This window comes from Semicossyphus pulcher, unplaced genomic scaffold (genome assembly GCF_022749685.1).
Source record: "Semicossyphus pulcher isolate SPU_LCO1_2020_fin unplaced genomic scaffold, fSemPul1.0.p SCAF_7, whole genome shotgun sequence".
NCBI lineage: Eukaryota > Metazoa > Chordata > Actinopteri > Labriformes > Labridae > Semicossyphus > Semicossyphus pulcher.
In genome coordinates, this window is record NW_027211748.1 from 14,822,930 (window position 1) to 14,842,650 (window position 19,721).

Below are 19,721 nucleotides of genomic sequence, written 5' to 3' on the forward strand. Positions count from 1 at the left end.
TCTTCTCAGAACCAGAAAATATAAAAGAAGCTAACATTGATAACCATTAATTAATCAATCACTCAACACCGGGCTGTTTTGTTCTCATGTTCTTTTTGGGAAATGGAATACAAGAAAAACTAGTCTTTTAAAGTGCATCGAAATATGTGATTTGTGACACCCAAAAGTGCACATGTACATGCAGAGTCGATGACTTTCTAGTTTGGAAATTGTTGTCGCTGTGTCCTCGGACAACTCAGGCTATTCTAGCTTTGGGAAACCGAGGTTCATGCTGATAAATATTGATTGGACTGCCGAGAGCCAGGAAAATATAACAGCATTTCCCTGTGAGACATTGTTTGACATTGCTCTTGTCACAAGGACTGGCATCATGTGACAATCAAATACGAGTGTTTAATATTCATTAGGTCGAAGTTATATTTATTATTAAATGTAAAAAAAGAAAAAAAAAGAGTTTTTTTTTCATCTGTGGTCACATCTGTGAGATACAAACAACTGTGAAAAAATGTAACATGACAGCTGACAAACATGACGACAAACACCGCTGACTTTTAGGGCGGAATTAATTTTAAAAATGAATCTGTGCACTTCATGTATTAAACATTTTATAAATTGATTTGCATTTCTTTTTAAATCACCAAAGTATTGAAACATACAGTTTTTTAATTCCCAGACAGTTCACCTTTAAGAGGTCAGTGTGAGCTGTGAGGGTTTGAAGCATAGCCGAGTGTTGAAGTGATGCAACACGGAGGAGTGAGCATCTCAGCAACTCTCCTTGGCCACCACCAATGTCATCACAAGAGTTTTACCCTCGTGTATTTACTGAGCAAAGTTGATGCGAGCAGACTGGGGGCTGTGGAGGTCTGCGTTTATGTAACAGATCAAGCTCCTACCATGTGACTTCGAAGTCCCCCCTCCCTCCCCCCTAAGAGAAAGAGTGACACAAGACACCACCAGAGCAAAAACATGCAACTTGGTGCTTCTTGGACTCCTCCTTTCTTTCTCCCATCTCTTCTTCTACTATCATTAAGCTGCTCTCTCACCAGGCTGTAGGGGGGCTATCCCATAGGCAGCCTGAGAGTGGTGGCAGTCCTATCTCATTTGCTCATTTTTCTCCCAGTTTCTCAGCTGAGCCTATCCGACCCCCGGGGAGAATGCGTCCCGTGCCAGTTTTACTAAGGCCGGACTCCACTGAAGCGACTGAGATGAAAAGCCTTGAGGTGGATGCCAACAACTTCCCTCAGCCAGGGCTCGCCGTCTCCCACAGCCGAGATAAGCAACTTGTTTTGAGCGTGCATTAACATCACTCACAAAAACCATGGAAACTTCTTTTAATACTTGAAACTCTCAGGTACTAAAAGCATAGCAATGTCACAACTGAACAAATAGACGTACGCACACAATATGAGGTGAAGGTTTTGGAATATGTAAAAGGAACAAACATTAAAAAACAAGTGTCAGGAGTTCCCTTATCTCTGAAAGCTGTTAAAGACCAGCTCCAGTCATGTTTTAAAACATATAAAATGCTCTGCTTGAAATAATGTGTCTGCTGTCTTATTTTCTGCGAAGTACATTTAATTACCTTGTAAAAATCCTCCCAAGGCATCTCCTCCCTCTCCTTAAATCTGCATAGTCCCCGCCCACTATACAAATTACCATCCGCCCCCTCCGTCACAAAAACAAAACACATCTCTGCCATCGTTGAGTGGCAGCTTGTTGAAACTTAGCGAGCTTGAAATTTAGTAATTAGTACTAGTAACAAGTTTGCAAAAATTACTCGCACATCACCGAAGTGGTTGCCATAGGTTACACAAAATGATATGTGTCACCCCGTCTGTGTTGGCTCCTTAGGTTTGTGACGTCTCAAACCTGCCTGTCCCAGAAGCAGGTTCCATTTTACTGCCCTGAAATATTCCACTGATGCTGCTTGTGCTGCAAATTCATAATTTATTCATCAACCTTGAAACTGTATGTTCGTTATCAGGCTGACCTACAGTATATGATCGGACATCAAGGTCAAATTTTATGCCTTTTATGTTTATGAGAAGGAAGCAATATAGCATTACAGCAACTTTCCCTAACCCGTTATACGTTTATAATGTCACAATTAACACTCGAGTCTTCAGTTTTTATCAGTGGGTCAGGTTTATATTTCACAGAATGGTTGTAAACATGGGAAAAGTGAAGTTTTGTTCAGCAGTTTACAGCCGCCTTTGTACATGACCGGCTGGAGGCTGATAGGATTGGTGAGGCAGTATCATGTCTGACCTTTGTCAGAACGAGGCTCACCTGCAACTGTAGACGTACAGTACCTGTCTTATATTATCTGTCAGAAAATTGTAGGACGATAGAAAATATAAGATGTGATGGAGCCAATGTCATCTTTCTAAATTAGAATACTCCAGTGAAAATAATGCTTTAGAAATAATATTGAATGGTAACACGCCTTAAAGGTGATCATGAGGAGAACACACTCGCTTCAGTTTGCTCTACAGCTCTGAGAGACCAGGGCTCAATATAATTAAGGCATGGTGACAGATATAAGGGAGATAATATTTATCCTTTTAATGTATACTCCAGGACAATGTAGTTGAGACCTAGGTAATGTCATTTAAAGTGTTATTTTTCATTTTTAATATAACGACTCGTTTTTTGGCTGATGTGGGTAAAGACTTAATTTTTACAGCTATAAGGTAATCTTTAAAAAAAACCATTTTGAACCTTTTAATAAAATAAAATTCAAAATATGTAATTAATCACTGAAGCTAATCAAATAAAAGTGTTAAGTTCACAAAATGTACATTGTTTTTTTAACATTTATTCCCTGCAATAATTCCTTCTCTCTCTTTCAGGGCAGCAAAATCTAACACACAACCACCCATCCAAATAAACAAAATAACAGCGCTTTGCTTCCAGAGCTTGGGGGCCTTAATCTTTGACATTATCTTGTCTTAACTGGCTATGTCATGGGCTTATCTTGGGCAGGCCCAAAGGAGCAGCAGACCTAGTCAGGGTCATTTGGACTAGCAGAGATATGTTTACTGCAGCTCCTTCCTTCCTTCCAGACGCCTTTGTGCTGTTGCCCTTCTACAACTCAGTGAACTCCAGACACTGGTAGCAACGCTGCAGGACCCCCACTGATAACAGCAATGCAGCCCTCTCTTTGCTTATGCAACTAAAGCTCTGGTCAAAACTGTACATGTTCACATACTGTATAGTGTACCAGTTAACATATGTGACATTTAAAGCTTGGCTATTAGGCCTTTGAATTTGCTAAGAGAAGGCAATCTGCTGATCAAAAGGCGCCGGGCAAAATATAAACCTCTGAGGTCATCAAGTGATTATATAATAATGTCTGTTGTGAGTTTGATCTGTATTCACACAACAGAAAAGAACAGCAACTATTGGATGCATATGTGTGTTTGCTTTGAAAGCCTACAGCAGTGTAGTGCACTTCTTTGTCTCTCGACTTGGATGTTTTTATCCACCAGATGGCAGGGATGTTTCCAGTTTACACAGACTCCTCATGAACTGTCATAAACCTTCTGGAAATCTGCAACTTTCACAGAAACTATCAGAGGTTAATGACCGGCCTAGACTTCTGACTGAGTGAAAGAATAACAGTCCAGATACTGGGAGCTTGATCCAGTTTGATCCTGCAATTATAGATTAAAAACAGGAGCAAGATCTAATGTAACACCGTGCCCATCTGAGCCTTTATTGCAACCAAATGGAGGTGCCGCTGGTGGAAAGTTTATGTGTCATGTGACAATTATTTAATGGCTGCTTCTGTTGGCATTGTATCTTTGCCCTTAGGGAAGGTACAGTCCGCTCATTCGGACAGATTAAAAGAGGTGTATCTATATTTAGAGGTAAGTCTCTTTAGGTTGATGGTTGCGATATATTTTGGTGAAATGCTTTGTGCAATTAAATTAGCACATTTATTTGAACAACAGGGACTGACCAGAGAGTGTGCTCTTATTAATCACTTAATCAGTCATTTCTAAGGATTAGGACAAATGTTCCAAATAAACAGTTTGCTTGATTTTCAAAGATAAATGACAAAACAAAAACACCATGCAAGACAGTAATTCAAAAAGAGACAAAGGTCAGTTGCATTAAAAGCTAATCCCCACCAGCGTGTTGTTTTGGGTCTTATTAAGCACCCTCTCCAAAAGTTTTAAAGAAAATGCTTGGATTATGTTTAGGCAAAAAACATGTAAGAAGCAAACCTTCCTCTTTCTCCCATTGACTTCCATTCCATTAAGTTCTACATATCAAGTTCAATACAGATGCTTGTAAAATAAATTTAGGGCCTTCAGCATAATCCACGGCATACCTGTGAAAAATAAGAACACAAAAAGCAAAAAGAAAGGCTGAACTTACCTGTCCATGTGGATTAAACAGGAGCGTATTCTTCGCTTTATGTTAGGTGATCCTGGGCGAGTATCCAGAGGCATCGTTTCACTGCTCAGGCTCAGACGCAGGATGAGAGAGACAATGGGTCATTTTTCTTCAAAACCCCTCACCACCAAGTACAGGCAGAACGCTCAGGAGACCAGCATCCTGCCAAAGGCCCCATTGTTCCCCGGCCCGTCCGCCTGCTTTGCCATGACCACTGATTGTTTATTTTTTTTTCATTCAACATGACTCCTACTACCAACCCATTCATTCACCCAGAAATTTACAGTGACGTAGCTCCGGACCTCCAAAACACTGCATGTTTCTGACGTGCCTGTGAGCATTACATGTGAGATTATTACCAACTATTACCATTATTATTAAACCTCTTTTATGATGCAGTTTCTAAAGTAGATTTGCTTAAGAATGAATGTTTTGTTTTTGCCATTTCAAAGGTTATTTTGAAGGCCAAGAGAGTCTGTGTCTGGTTTTTCCTCAGCTGGATGCAGTTGGCTGTTTGTTGTTTCTTATCAAGTGATACAAATGTGGCATGACAAGTCCTTTTCCTGGTGTGCCATGGTAAGATAAATACTTGAAAGAACAGATTTTTTTTTTTTTATTACATCTGACCTCTTGTCCGCTTTTTGTATCCCAAATGTAATACTGGAGCCTATTCGAGCACAGAAGTGTGCTAAATAAAAAAAACAAATGTAACAGATGAGGAGTTGCATCAAAATGTTCAAGACTTCATTGTTATTCCAAAAGGATCAGCAAAAAAGTTTTCCAGTTCAAGAAAGTATTGGAATATTTCAACTGATGCCATTTTGTAAAACCAGCAAATTCCGAAGGCTATCACTTTGATGAAAAGGATACAACTAGGTTTTGAATTTCATTCAATATATTAAAGTTTCATTCAATATATTAAAGTTTCATTCCATATATTCAAAGTTTCATTTAATGTATTCAAAGATTAATTTCCTGAACGACATGCCATAATTTATATATATAAATTATTTGTATCCATAGGTCTGTATATAGTAGTTTTAGATCAAGTTTTTTTAGTGTTTAAATGTCTGTTACCTCGTCTAACCTGTCCTTGTTTTTAAGTTTAGTATGTCTGTTGAGTAGGTGTGTCTGTATATCGAGAGCAAAGAAAACCCAGGGTCAAATTCCTTGTATGTGTATCCTAAGCAAAAAAACAGCATACTGTTAAGAGTAGGAGGACATACTGTATATCAAAAGTAAAAAAACAAATAGTTGTTTAGAAAAATCCCACCTCTATTAAATATTAAAATTGTTGATATGCAATATAATAAAACCTTTGGAAATGGCATTTGTCTTTCCAAAAAGGACTGTATAATCTTTTCAAAACATCTTTTCCACATGGTTTATATTATTCCCACATTGAGACACACTGGGACCTGCTGGGCCCCCATTACGATGCAGTCTGTTTGTGTTTGTGCGTCACTGTTAAGTGTTTTGTGTCATGGTAAGCAGATTAGAAACAGCTTTATTCAGTAGAAAAACTAGGTCAGTTAGGAAGGTGAACTAGTGTTTTTGTTCCAACATGTCTTTCTAGCACCAGAGTGTGAAAGTCCACCTCTGTGCACAGCTACTGACTGGTAGGGCAACTGAGCTTTTCAGCACATACTTGCTCACACCCATGATCTTAAATGTAACATTTTTTATTTTTTTATTTTTTTATTTTTTTACCAGTACAAAGTTCAACTCATTTTCTTAAACAAAACACTGCCCTCTCTTTTTAGTGGTAACATCTTTTGGTTTTAACTCCAGTGTTATCAGCTGCTTGGTTTTTGCAAAGAGATCTCTTAAATATAAAACACTTTATAATGACATAAATTGTCCACATACAATTTAACCCAATGTTGGAATAACATACATTTCTTTAATCTTAGTTTAAGCAATTTTATATTTGTACAGGTAGTTATGTAAACTTACATTTGTCCAGATCTCTATGGCGTACACTGGCTTGCACATGCTCAAAACACCATCTCCTGCAGTCAAAAGAACTGCATGACACTGATCGTGTGACCGCATGAGTTCATATCCCATATTAAAGTCCATATTGAGTTATTGTTTTAACCCAAACCACAATCTTTTATTAAAACTTCACCAAGTAGTGTTGGTGCCTTAACCTAACCACACTGCCGGTTGTCTGAAATTCCTGTAATCGGGGGGGGGGGGGCAGGAAGTCAGCATTAATGTCCCCTTGTTTTGATATGGAAGTGTGTAGAGGGAGGGTGCTGGGGTAGTGTGAGACAGACACAAATATTTGGAACAAAGGCATGAACCTCTCAGTAGCACACATTCAAAGGATGCTTGAACGGGAGTAACACAGAGAGTGTGTCCTCATTTGACTTTGCCTCTCAGTGCATGTTTGCAACCAGGCAGCATGTTACCTCTGACAATCCACAGCGTAACAAGGTCGACTGTGCCCATGTTGATTTAATGATCTTTTACATTTTCTTCTTTCTTTTCTTTCTACTTTTACATTTAAAGCTCTGCTTGAGTAGTTCAGGTTTTGTGTTACCCTTGGTCACTCTGTATCCTCCTCTGCACTTCTGCCTTGTGGAGTCCCTCAAGGTTCTATTCTTGGACATTTCCTCTTTTCGCTTTATACACTCCATATTCTTGGAAAAAATGGCATCGCAATCCACTGTTACATAGACAACACACAAATGTATCAGCCTACAATACCTTAGATTTCTTAAGAGGATCGAAGCTTGGGTGGCCTTACATTTTCTAAACTGACATCCTAAATGGATGGATCATTTTAAATGGGATAAATGATAAAATTCGTGATCATATCTAGCTTTTCCAATTGAGGCTCGTATTAAAGTTCCTTTTGTATTTTTTTAAAGGGGTTCAACCCTAAATTGTTTAATCTCTACCCCAATTGGACTACTGTAATGCCCTTAATCATGGTGTTTGCCAGGCATTTGTCTCACGATTGCAGTTCATCCAGAATGCTACAAATCATCTTGCCTAAGTCATGTCAGATTCCCTCTGTACTGGCCACTATTCACCAGCTCCTATTATGTTTAATTATGAGACATGATATAAGTTATGAGATTTTTATCTTTTTATTATGAGATTTTATATTTTTGCCAACAAATCATTAAATGGGCTAGCCCCAACTCTGACCTTTTACAACCCCTCTCAACATGTACACCAGTCAGGTTGGCAGACCAAAGACACACATCCAAGTTCACTGGCGAAACCGTTTATACATTTACTTTCAAATGTCAGGATATCTGCATCTCTCCAGTTCTAAGATACTGAACTAATATGTAACTGGACAGGTACTGATATCTGTGCCTGGAATAAAGAATAAGATGTCACTAAGCTGTGCCAGATGTACCTTGCTGGGAACAGGACACTTCGTTCCCACACATTTGGCATTACACCTGATCATCTCACTGTAAACAAGTCATTGTTAAGTAAGGGCTAAAGGAACATTTTTAAATGTTTTTGCATAGCAAAAAATAATATTATGACATCTCTGACAGAGCACACTTGACGAGAGTTCATCAGAAAACAGCTAGGATTTCTGAATCTCATAGTTTTTTTTTACTGAAATAAAAGAAAAACACAAAAGGCTACTTAGTTAGCAGAAGAAAGAGTTGGAGCCAGGGACAGGTGAGTTATATAGAAAGTCCTTTTACTGTTTAGGCAAACATCAAGCATGCAATGAAGATAAGTAAGGACAACTCCCATGTGTTTCTTATCAGCATGGCACCAGCATGGGCTCTGATCATGGCTGTTGAGAGCAGTACAACCAGTTAAACAACTGTAGTCACATTAGACAAGTAAGACGTGTTAGCACATCTGCCGTTGGGTAAAATATTAACCAGAGTTAATGCTATATTTCATATAGGAGGAAAGATCCATGCATTTTTTTTTTTACAATTATTATCAAATTGCCTGAAAAGGGGAATATTGTTTCAGTGCTTGGTTATTCCTGTTATAGCTGTGCCACTGATTTGATGTACAGCGTCTTTTCTTATTTCATTGTCTTTATTTTCTTGCACAAACACCAGAGTGTCAGGAGATTGAGGAGGAAATAAAATGAACAATGATTTAAAACAGCCATCTGGGAATGTAAAGGTAATTATGAGGTAAATAGGTTTCAAAGTCAAGTGATGATACTTAGATAGGTACTTAATAAAGCTCAATGATTCATCACAGGTATAAAATGATGTTCAAACTGAGAGCTGGCAAAACCACTTGGTTATTAAACAGTGAAAGAATGTTTACCAGCCTTTTGTGTAACATCTGATAACATGTCAATGACATTAGGTTTTCTCTCTGACTCTACAAAAGATGAACATTATAAGTCCGGAAAATATAATAACTATTGCGTGGTTATCAAAGTGTTTACTGCAGGATTATAAAGTTTTTCTTGGCAATTGATTATATGTTGTTGATTTATTAAAACGATCTCAGTGTTTACTTTGAGTCTAATATTGAATAGTTTAAATAAGATAAGGGCAAAAAAAATGAACTCATCCACTCACGTGTCAAGCTGCTGCTCTTCAGCCCCTTACCAACACAACTAGTGTGCATTGCGAAATATTGACATCAAGATGGGGTCTAACTTCCAAGATTTCTCTCATATCTTGTCTGTTAGGCTGTAAGGAGTTTTTATAATAGTATAAGCATGCAGCATGGACTGTTGATATACAGTGAATTGGCAGGGGTTGAGTTGTGTCAAAGAAATATAAATGATCCACAGTTAAGCCCATGTTCATATTTCGTAAAATACGGGAAATGACATCCAGCGAGGTCTGTGTAACGAGCTCATGTGGCATAAATTAGCACCATATGTGCATCTGGTATGTGCATAGTTTGTGTGTGTGAGAGTCGCAGTGGTTTTTTAAACACAGATCAAAGTAACAGACAAAGTATAAACAAACGACTTTCTCGAAGATGTGAGATTTGTAGGGATTTGGGGCTTTATCTTTTTTTAGTTGTATAAAGATTTAAAGTCATAAACTTAGATCCTGTAACGGACTTTATACTCAGTGGAATAACCTTATTGATTTTGTCCATTTTGTGATATGATTTGATGCAGCGATAACCTCAGTAACCAACTTCTTCCACTTAAACATCGTAGAAAACGTGTAATGTTGCGCACGAATGTCTGTGAAGGTCATCCAAGTCATTTTCATTCTAAGTTTGATCCAAAAGGCAACTGGTTAAAGTTCTTGAAGACACAATGCTGTGTTGAATTCTCTGCAGCTGAGATCACACTCAGGATCATGTGAGCCTAACGACCCATCAACACCAGAGGGTATTAACGACTCTCAGTAACAGGTCAACAGCTCAGGTTAACGACTCACCCGATAACTAAAGTGGCTTATATTTTTAGCTCTGCCCACCCATCAGTTTAGAAGTGAAGAAGCCTTACAGATGAGAGGTGAAACGTCTTCAAGAACTTCAACCAGGTCCAGTTGCCTTTTGGATTAAGCTTAGAAAGTTGTGTAAGAATACATACACAAAACAGCATCTAAGGTTGATAACCATGACTAGTTTAATCAGGAAGGTTGATGTAAAGCACAGAAACTGTTTCATAAGCAGTGATATTTAATGTCATATATTAACATGCATTGGTACAAAATATACAATTAGAGTTGTATCCCTTCAAAATAAAGGCTTGTTAACAAATTTCAACTCAGTGAGCTCAGTGGATAGTGAGTAAGCAGCATGCAGCAATAACTCATTTATTGTAGCTGATTAGTAAACTAGGCATTGGAGGTCAGAGGAAGGTGAAGCTGTAATTATTTGTCATAAGGGTTAAAGGCACACTTTCTGGGAAGGAGTCAAAACATAACCTAACCATGAACTGAAACCAGTCCAGTGACATTTCATTTATGCACATAACCTAAAAAACAGATTGCCATCTTGAGTATCACACAACACACACGAGACAGGAGCTATTAAAGATTAAACCTGCTTTCTCTGACATTAAGGTTAAACCAACAGAGCTGTCTGTGTATAACAAATTATCGAATAGGGATATAGAAGGGCAAGTCAAATATTAACAGAGTAATGTCGTCTTTCCAAAAAATAAAAAAAGGAACTAATTGAACATGTGCACATAAAATAACTGCATTTAAAGTATTGTCTGCCTCAATAGAAGTATCAATAATATTGACTCTACAACCATTTCTCTTTCCAAGCCTTGGTTTTTACTTATTGCTTATTTGTAACTGGTCATTTTGCCCTCTATAAACCCTCTATAAACATTATATTAAATTAAGATGTATAGTCAACTGCCCTCCAAGTGTAAATAATAGTTAACCCTAGAAACGTGATTGTCAAATGAAAGCTTGCTTGATAACCATAGCGGGAATTAAATGATTTTTCACAGAATGATAAAAATCATTGGTTTAATATCTGAGTCTGTAGCGAAACTGAACATCTCTGTCGGGTTGCATCGATCCGAAGCCCCATCGCTTGAAGTCAATTTCCGGTATCTTCTCATCTGGGTTCTTCAGCTCAAACTCAAAATAGACCAACATGAGGAAAACAAACTGTTTAAGCTCGTTGGTGGCAAAGAATCGCCCAGGACACATGGAGACCCCGGCACCCCAGGGCATGTTATAGTACTTCACCTTCTTCCCTGCTTTGTAAAAATCTGTTTTCTTTGAGCCGTCTGGATTCAAAAAGCGGTTGTATTTGAATGCCTGTGGGTCAGGGTGGATCTCTGGGTCAATCTGAACTGCACTATAAGGGAAGAGAGCAACTCTGTCGCCCTTGCGGACAGAGTACTCACGTCCGTCTGCCATCTTGAGGGTCATATCCTGGATCACTGCTCTGGTGAGGAGGGGTGCAGCTGTAAGGCGGAGGGTCTCTTCTACAGCACTGTCCAGGATGGGAGTTTTCAGCAGCATCTCACGCGTCAGGTCCACTAAAGGGCCACCACATTTGACTTCCTGCCCTGACTCCCTCAAAACCTTATCTACCTCTTCTTTCACTGCTGTCATGGCTTCTGGGTGCTTCATGAGGAAGAGGAGCAGCCAGAATGCAGAGGGCCCGGTGTTGCCCTGAGACGCCCACAGAAGCACAAACATGTACCTGTCTATCATCGACTCACTCTCACCCGTTTCCTCTTTGGCCTGCTGCACGTCCCACACCCAGCGGCTGATGTTGTCCTTGGTCTTCATTTTCTGCACTGACAGGGTGTTCCAGAAGTATCCCAGAAGCCTATCTACCTCCATCCTTCCCCTTGGTAGCAGGACCCCATAAGCAAGGTTGGGGAAAAGTTGGTCATATTTACGGAACTCGTAAAATAATGCTTCAGATTCAGCTCTGTCTTTCTCTTTTGCTTTCTCCTCACCTCCTTCTGACTTGTGTGGCACGTTACCGTACAGGGACAAGTAGCCGGCCCTGAAAACAATATTGTAGCAGTACATAAACAGTCCGTTTTCCATCCAGGTCTTTTGATCTGCAGCTGATCCGATGGCGTTCAACATCAGGTTCTGCAGATTACTCATCATGGCTTGGGTCATGACCTCCAGGCCGTCTCCTTTCAGGTGCTTGTTACTGGATAACTGGAGAAGGCTGTGGTCATTTACGGCTGCTTTGTAACCAAACACTCTGCGCACCAGATGCACTGCAAACTCATTAAAGTCCAGTTTTTCTCGACTCTCCTTAACAAGTGCCCCGAACGACAGAGGGTCCTGGAAGAATGTGAAGTAAAATCCTCCCAGCTGTATAGTAAAAACATCGCCATGCTTCTGCCTCATCCTCTCTAGGAACTTCAATGTGTTCCTGCGAAACTCCAACACATGACCCAGCCAAGGGATGAGCCCCTTATCCAGAGGGGCTTCTCCTGGTCTCCGTTGTCGAAACACCCCAAGCAGGTACAGCCCTCCAATCAGAGCGGCAAGAAAGCCAAGAAGGATCGGCAGCAGTCCCATGACTGACTTCTCTGTGAGCCACACGATGCTTTGGAACTGAGGTCCCAATCCTGCATGATAAAGACTGTTTTGCTCCTCCCTTTACTTCCTGTGTTAAGCATTCCAGGAATCACACAACCCTCAACCTTTCCATTTAAAGAGCAAACAATGAGATTCACCAACCCCAGCATTTGCTTTCATGTGCATTTATATGACTTGCCAAAATGATTTAACTCTAAAAACAAACAAACAGTAATAAGTTGTGTTGGATGATTTTTCTATCTTTCTATCTTACCTTTTTTTAATCACATTATAGCATCTAAAAAAACACAGAAAAAGGAGAACGATTGTCTGTCTCTTTGAGTAATGGGTTTTGAAAGTGCATGAAATGACCCGCAGTTTGACCAGTACAGTCGCACATGTCATTTGATAAGCTTATCAGAAACTTTCACATGATGATTACCTTTCGACACAGAAACCGTTACTCAGCCATGTTTACTCTGCTTTCTGACTCAGCTGACTGTGACGATATCTGCTTAGTCTGACATCATGTGCATGGTCTCTGTAAATGTACAATTAGTAGAGAATTTGTCTTACTGACAATAACTGAAGGATAGTAGGGTGTAAGTGAAACTTAGTGAGTTGAACCCTGACCTTGACAACTGCTGATTGTATTGATAAAATGTGGCCTTAGTGTATTGTAAGTACTGGATAATCATCACTTTATTTATGATCATGAAAACCTGACCTCAGCCTTGTACTGTAGTGAAACCGGCCAAGTCACCTTTTTTTTTATTATCGTGTCCTAAATCTTTGCTGCGTTCTGGTCTGACAGACACAGGCAGGTTTACAAAAGGTAATAAAGAGGCATATTTGCTTCTCACCACATTGTTAACATTTTATGTATTTCTTATCTCAGCGAGTTGTGTCAAGGTAATGTCCTAAAAATTTATATTTATTTCACTTTAATAAGGATTAAGGAACATGAAATTTGAGTGAAAATTAGTGTTTTTGTAGCATAATAAGCAGTACAGAAAGTTGTTGACCATGTTCTCTTAATATGGATATTTTTAAAACTTGAATAGCATCCTCATAGAATTTTAAATAAAAAGTCTGTCTATTTCCAAAGTCTGCACAGTGGAGAGTCATCAGCCTGCTCTGTATTGCCCCTTAATCTATGTTAGTGGAGCTGTAGCACCACCTGCTGGGATTCATAGTATAAAAAACTACTTTAAAACCAGCAACGGCAGAGTGCTGACTGTGAAACATATGAAAATGAGAGGTAAAACAACACAAACTGTATTTTTTGCAGAGAGCAGCTAAGACTGAGGAAAACGCACTTGGCAAAATAGTGATGACTCAAGATCATATGATAGCAAGTTATATATTTACAAAATTAATTAAAAGTAATTCTGTTTTTTGTTTGTTTTTTTACGCTGCACATATTTTGCGGTTATTGTGATATAATTGGTTTTGTAAAGGTTGAGAAATGATTGGGTGGTAAAGATGTAAAATGGTACCTCAAAGCAAATTCACCTCTAAGCCCCAAAAAGTTTGGAGACGGCCCTGACAGCAAAGGTCAGAAGAGGTCATGAGACAGGAAATGTGGCTCTTGTAAACATCAGGTCCAACCAGGATAAGAACTCAGAGTGTCTGATCAGATTAAGGAGATGAGTAACGATCATCTTTAGTTTGGCATCAACTGTTTCTTTAAATCTGTGATGTTACTCACAAAACACCATATTGGTTGTGTTGCTTTGAACCACAGAAAAAGAGGCTACATAATAACATGCTGTTGAAATTTAAAATATTTAAATGTTAGTGTATATTGTCTGCAACTTTAAATTTATGTCATATATTTCAACTTTCATAACTTTTCATTGTGTCTCCAAAAAAGTTCAGGCTTTGTGTTCGAACACTAAAATTCAAACTCACATGTATGTGTCGTGCAAATATGAATAGGTGACTACACTATTACTGTAAACATAATGACGATTGATTTTAATATCCCTTTTTATTCATTACTCCATCATTACAGGAAGCTGTAAACTGAAAAGTTACCATCTCACCTCACTTTTGATTCCCAACATCACCACTTGGTGGAGACGTGGTCTTGATGTACAACATGACTGCCTTGCTCTGGCCTATTTGACTGAGGCAGTTTCATTTATAACAGTCCTTTGAATTTACATGCCATTTCCTTGTCTGTACTTAAGTCAAATTAAAAGCTGCAAAAACTATGTTAGAACTCTGGAATTGGCTCATACCTTTTATTCTTTGTCCTCCAGAAAGTACGTTATGAAGTATGACACTGTAAAACAAAATGGAAATTAATATAAAATGTGTTTCTTAAATTATACTCATAAAGGGTTGTCTGGAAGATGAATGATTGATGTTCGAAGCACTCCTTTATTCATCCCTGGTCTTTGATCTACAGTCCACCAGGGCCTGGTGCACGATAAGTGGGAACAGACAGTTCATAATTCCTTAATTAAAATGACACATGCTCATTAGGGCTTATGGGCTGTTTTATAAATAATATATATACGTAGGTTGAATTGAAGCGTTTACAAAAAGGGGGCAAGTTGCTTTTGTGCAGGAACCAAAAGTTTCCTCTGCGCCTCCAGCTTGTTTAGAGTGTAACTTTACACTTCCTGAACAAACAATAAGAAAATATTTAAACTAGTTGTAAGCTGGCCACATTTGTCTCTGTTGGCCCTGTCAAACCATGCTTTGATACCATTGCGTCTAGGAAGTACAATTAATAATCAAGCACAATGTATACATTTGGCCTAGCAAATAATTTTGTTGATCAAATGTTCCTATTATCACTTGGTTCATGATTTAACACGTGATGCTCCAAATGTTCAAGTTTTGATCCTAGACTGTAGTGTGTATAAAAAAAGATTGTGCAAACAGTTTCTTTATTTACACCACATTATAACATTATAATCATTAATATAATCTTATTAAAACAATATATCATCATTATATCAATAATTAAAAACAGCAGTTACAGGCAGGACTAAATGCTACTCAAAGTAATTTAAAAATGGTTCATAATCCTACAAATGTGGACCATCAACTCGGATTATTAAAAGAAGCATTATAGCTAATAGTTTTCGTGACATTGCTCTCAGGATGCAGCACGTTGCAGAAACGTGCAGCCAAGTGCCCTCATGACATGAGCCCACTGTTACGTCATTCCAGAGATCAACACACAAGCAAGAGGATTCCCTGACAACTACCTCCACCTTCGTTAACATACCGGGAAGTTGTACGGCGTTATTTTACCGGAAGATGTTAAACGCGTAGAAATATATTATACAAAAGTGTATCTTATCGTGTGTCTTAAGGACAAAGGAAGAGAAGGTGTCACAGTCCCTCTTCAGAGTGGCCATTATAGAGGTGTTAGTTTCTGTAATAAATATAATGCGACGGTTATGGCTATATTTGCTATGTGGTTACAAGAAAAATCACCCGATGGTGGTAAAAACGCCTTTATTGCTTAAGTGCGACGCAGACAACACGCCTAATCGGTCAGGAGTACTATCTTCCATTCATTTAAGTGTCTTTGCTACTGCGAGGGGGTTGTACAACTCATGCTACGTTCAAGACACATCGGATTTACCATAACCTTCAACTTATTGCACTGTAATGTCAGCATAGTCTGGCTCTAATGATAACAGCAAACTTTTGATATGATACCTAGAGTAATGCTAACATTATGCTACGTTTCTTTACATTTATAAAATTGTATGATATTAAATGACTTTAATGTTCATCTTACTTGAATGTTTAATCTTTCTTATTTGTTCTAACTTATACCTTCACTTTTCCATTTCCAATTCCAAGCCGCAGAGAGCTAATTTAAAACAAACACAACCAAATGTTAAAATAAAACTTGAACTGACAAGTAAGCTTGAAATTTCCGAGGTATTATTTGTCTTTTCCATTTTCTCCTACAACTTGAACACAACGCAAAAGTGATAACCTGCTGACGTCAGGCTTGCGTGCAGTGGTAGTTACATCACGTAGTAGCCGGCTATTTCCTTCATACAGTTCGTGCGATCTGAGGCCCTAAACACCAATAAAACCTCCTCTGGATAATTACTTTAAACAGCAGCTCACTCCTTACACAGGTAAGAATCATTCCAACTTTCTGTGGCGTTATTTTAATTTTTGTCGGCTGTTATAACCATAGTCATCGTTTTCGTCTGTTGTATTCCCCTGGGTAATTCTGGTATTTGGCCCTTGGTCAAAATGAAAGCCACTTCAAAGTTTTGTATCTAAGCATTGCACCACGTTTGATGTATCTTTCAAAATGCCTGAAATTTAGCGTTAAGTAAGCCTATAAAGGATGTGACTTCTCACTGCCCTTCATGTGTAACCTCTGAGAAGTTCATGTGGTATTATTAACATTAGCCAGGAACACAGCCTGGGGTAACACTTTTAACAGTATCCAGTGTATTTAGTAGACTTACACTTCAAGCTAATTCACGACTGTGATGTAGGTTTTCAGTGAGGTTTTGTCAATGAAACGCTGATCCCACTTACAATGAATGACCCAGCATGTTTTGTAATCCCATCGACTTGAAGCTATTAGCACACCTAACTTTCCTGTTCTTTTCTATTTAGTCAAGATGTCTGATTATGAAGAGAATGAGTCCAAGTTCCTGCGAAAAGCAAAGGAGAATCCATTTGTCCCAGTGGGTGAGTAAATATTGTGCCCTAAATGTTACATCATGGGAGGGAAGCTAGACATGGGTTATATCAAAAACATTTTAAGTTGCAACAGTGTTGTTTTGTCTGAAAGTATGCTGTTATGTGCAACCCAAAGTTAGTATTTTTTTGCACAACGTGTCCCCTCACTTCAGCTATGGATATTGATTCCTCTTTTATGTCCCATATAGGAATGGCTGGATTCTTGGCCATTGTTGGATACAGACTGCTGAAAATGAAAAGTCGGGGAGATACTAAAATGTCAGTTCACCTGATCCACATGCGTGTGGCCGCCCAGGGCTTTGTGGTCGGAGCCATGACTGTTGGTATGTGGCTTGAATTCTGCCTGCAGTACTTTCCAAATGTTTTTAAGTAGATGTAAAGGCCGTCATGTAACTTACCCCTGTATCTTTTCTCTTTTCAGGGGTCATATATTCAATGTACAGAGACTACGTTGTCAAACCCAGAGAACAGCAGAAAGCAGTTGAACACAAGTAAACATGGACTCCCACTCTGATCTTTTATGTTCCTTAATATTACCTCATATTAAGGCGTGTAAAACCTTTATTTTTTTAGAGATGTGTCATAGTTTGTGTATGCACACGTCCCTTCACCACCCCAACTCCACTGTAAATATTTATAACTTATTGATTACAGTTCCTATCCTTTAAATAGTATACCAGATGGTCAAACCATCACTTCTGTAATGAAAAGGACTAAGGTTGATCTCAGCTGTTTTTACACTTGTTGCACACTCTGTGTGTTTGCAGCTGTAAACCCAGCTGCTTTGCTACCATTGTGGACAGGTGACAGACAGAGATTTGCTGCCTCTTATTTGAATGATGTGTGAGTGAATTTTCTAAAAACTGTAATAGTATGAGTAGACTCAGCCTTGATCTAAGCACCAAGTGTGGTAGCGTGAACTTTTACTTTGTCATGTTGTATTGTCTCGTACCAGCTGTGTTCTTTTATATATTAATCTAGGAATTTTGCCAAATTAAGAATATTTGCACTTTAGCTCATTTTGTTGTGAATGGGCAGTGCATTACAGGCAAGACATGACGGGCAAAGACAGAGCCTTTTTTAACAACAAGGACTCATGACTCATGACATTGCAGGATTAAGTAATCAAATTTTTCCTCGGTGTTGGAAAATCATAAAATCCATTTCAACAAAACCATAAACTTCACTTAAAGAAATAAATAACATGATTTCATTACATGGACTTTTTACACATTATTTGTAAAGGCCAAATCATTTTTTCTGTCATTATTTTGTGATGCACAGGGGTCCAATGTTTCTTTACAGCAGCTTCATTCGCTTCATGTGGCTTGCAAGCTAAACTAACTGAAGTACACCTACAGACTGTGCAGTATAAATATCATACTGGCAGCCTACCTTGTGATATGCTTAAATACATGCCTTGTTGAGTTATTCACACAGTTGAGTTGGAATGTTGTGTGCAAATACAGAAGAATATTTTTGAAATGTTTTAAATTTTTCTTTGGAAATAAAATGTACCTGTCTCGTCATTTTGAAATACTGTTGTGTATAGGTTTTGAAACCTCTCCAAGTTCCTCTGAAAAAGTGTTTTTACCATTGTAGCTTATTCTTAACTCTTGTAACAGACACTCAGTAGCCTGTTTATTACGCACACCTAAGACTGATGGAATCTTATGCAGTAGTTATCAGCTTAGTCTGTTATAAAACCGTCAGTATAACACAAAAAAAATCAACAGGCCACAAACTACAGCCTCTAAAATGCCTTTAAGTTGTATTTAAACCATCAAAGCTGTAAATTAAAACATTCATGAAGGATTAGCCTAGTAAAATTAGTGATCTTACTCCATTGTACAGGAGTATGTGTTAAAAAATTCCAACCAATAAGACCATTACACATTTCTCAACATTTCCTTACCACTCCCATCAAATAAAACTTATCTGCGTCCCAAACTGTTTATAGTCCCACCCACCCTTTGGTTTGGTTAAACAGGAAATGCATCATTAAATTTTACATAAAAGAATGCACTTAAGGCTTGTGTTACTGAGACTTTGGAACTTGATTGTGTAGTTGCCCGGTTACTCATAATAAAAATCGCAATGAATCTACATGAAATCCAGGAAACACTAAGCAACCTTCTGGTAACAGTATCTTAGCACACAAATAATGCAAGGTTACAGATGTCACATACTTGTTTAGTTCTTCAATATTAGACTTGAGGAGGGTGTATGTCAGCATCCATCCATCCATCCATCGGGTGTATGTCAGCATCACTATGCTAATATTGTAGTTTTCACCACCCCCTATACATTGTAGACACATATGTAACTAAATCATCACTCTTAAGGTTGTCTCTTACCTCCAAACTATGGGATTCACAATTAAATGACAAATAGTTATTCACTTTTCTGTCGCTACCAAAAACATATATGGATGGGGTTTGTAAACATGGATTCAACGTACTTAGGCAACTGCTAGTATCTTCCAACCTGATGACGCACAATAAATTTGCTACTTGAGTTCATTGACGTTGAGAACTCCTACCTCTTGCAGTTTTGTTGAGTATACCTCCCTCTCGTGGTCATGTAGGATATTACACAATGATGCAGTCTTGACTTCAGTTTTTAATATCCCTCGTAGAAATACTATTTTCTCACTTTTCTAGTTGATAT

General features: G+C 38.4%; 2 protein-coding genes across 2 annotated transcripts; one reads left to right on the forward strand and one right to left on the reverse strand.

The window, feature by feature from the left end:
* Nucleotides 1-9,990: 9,990 nt before the first annotated feature.
* LOC138612253 (5-beta-cholestane-3-alpha,7-alpha-diol 12-alpha-hydroxylase-like) lies at nt 9,991-12,365 on the reverse strand. The gene has a single exon (XM_069685569.1). The coding sequence runs from the start codon at nt 12,345-12,347 to the stop codon at nt 10,815-10,817; it is 1,533 nt and encodes a 510-aa protein (XP_069541670.1). The 5' UTR covers nt 12,348-12,365; the 3' UTR covers nt 9,991-10,814.
* Nucleotides 12,366-16,356: 3,991 nt separating this feature from the next.
* higd1a (HIG1 hypoxia inducible domain family, member 1A) lies at nt 16,357-18,588 on the forward strand. Its single transcript, XM_069684866.1, has 4 exons — nt 16,357-16,468; nt 16,965-17,039; nt 17,240-17,374; nt 17,473-18,588. The coding sequence occupies exons 2-4, from the start codon at nt 16,970-16,972 to the stop codon at nt 17,544-17,546; spliced, it is 279 nt and encodes a 92-aa protein (XP_069540967.1). The 5' UTR covers nt 16,357-16,468; nt 16,965-16,969; the 3' UTR covers nt 17,547-18,588.
* Nucleotides 18,589-19,721: the final 1,133 nt, after the last annotated feature.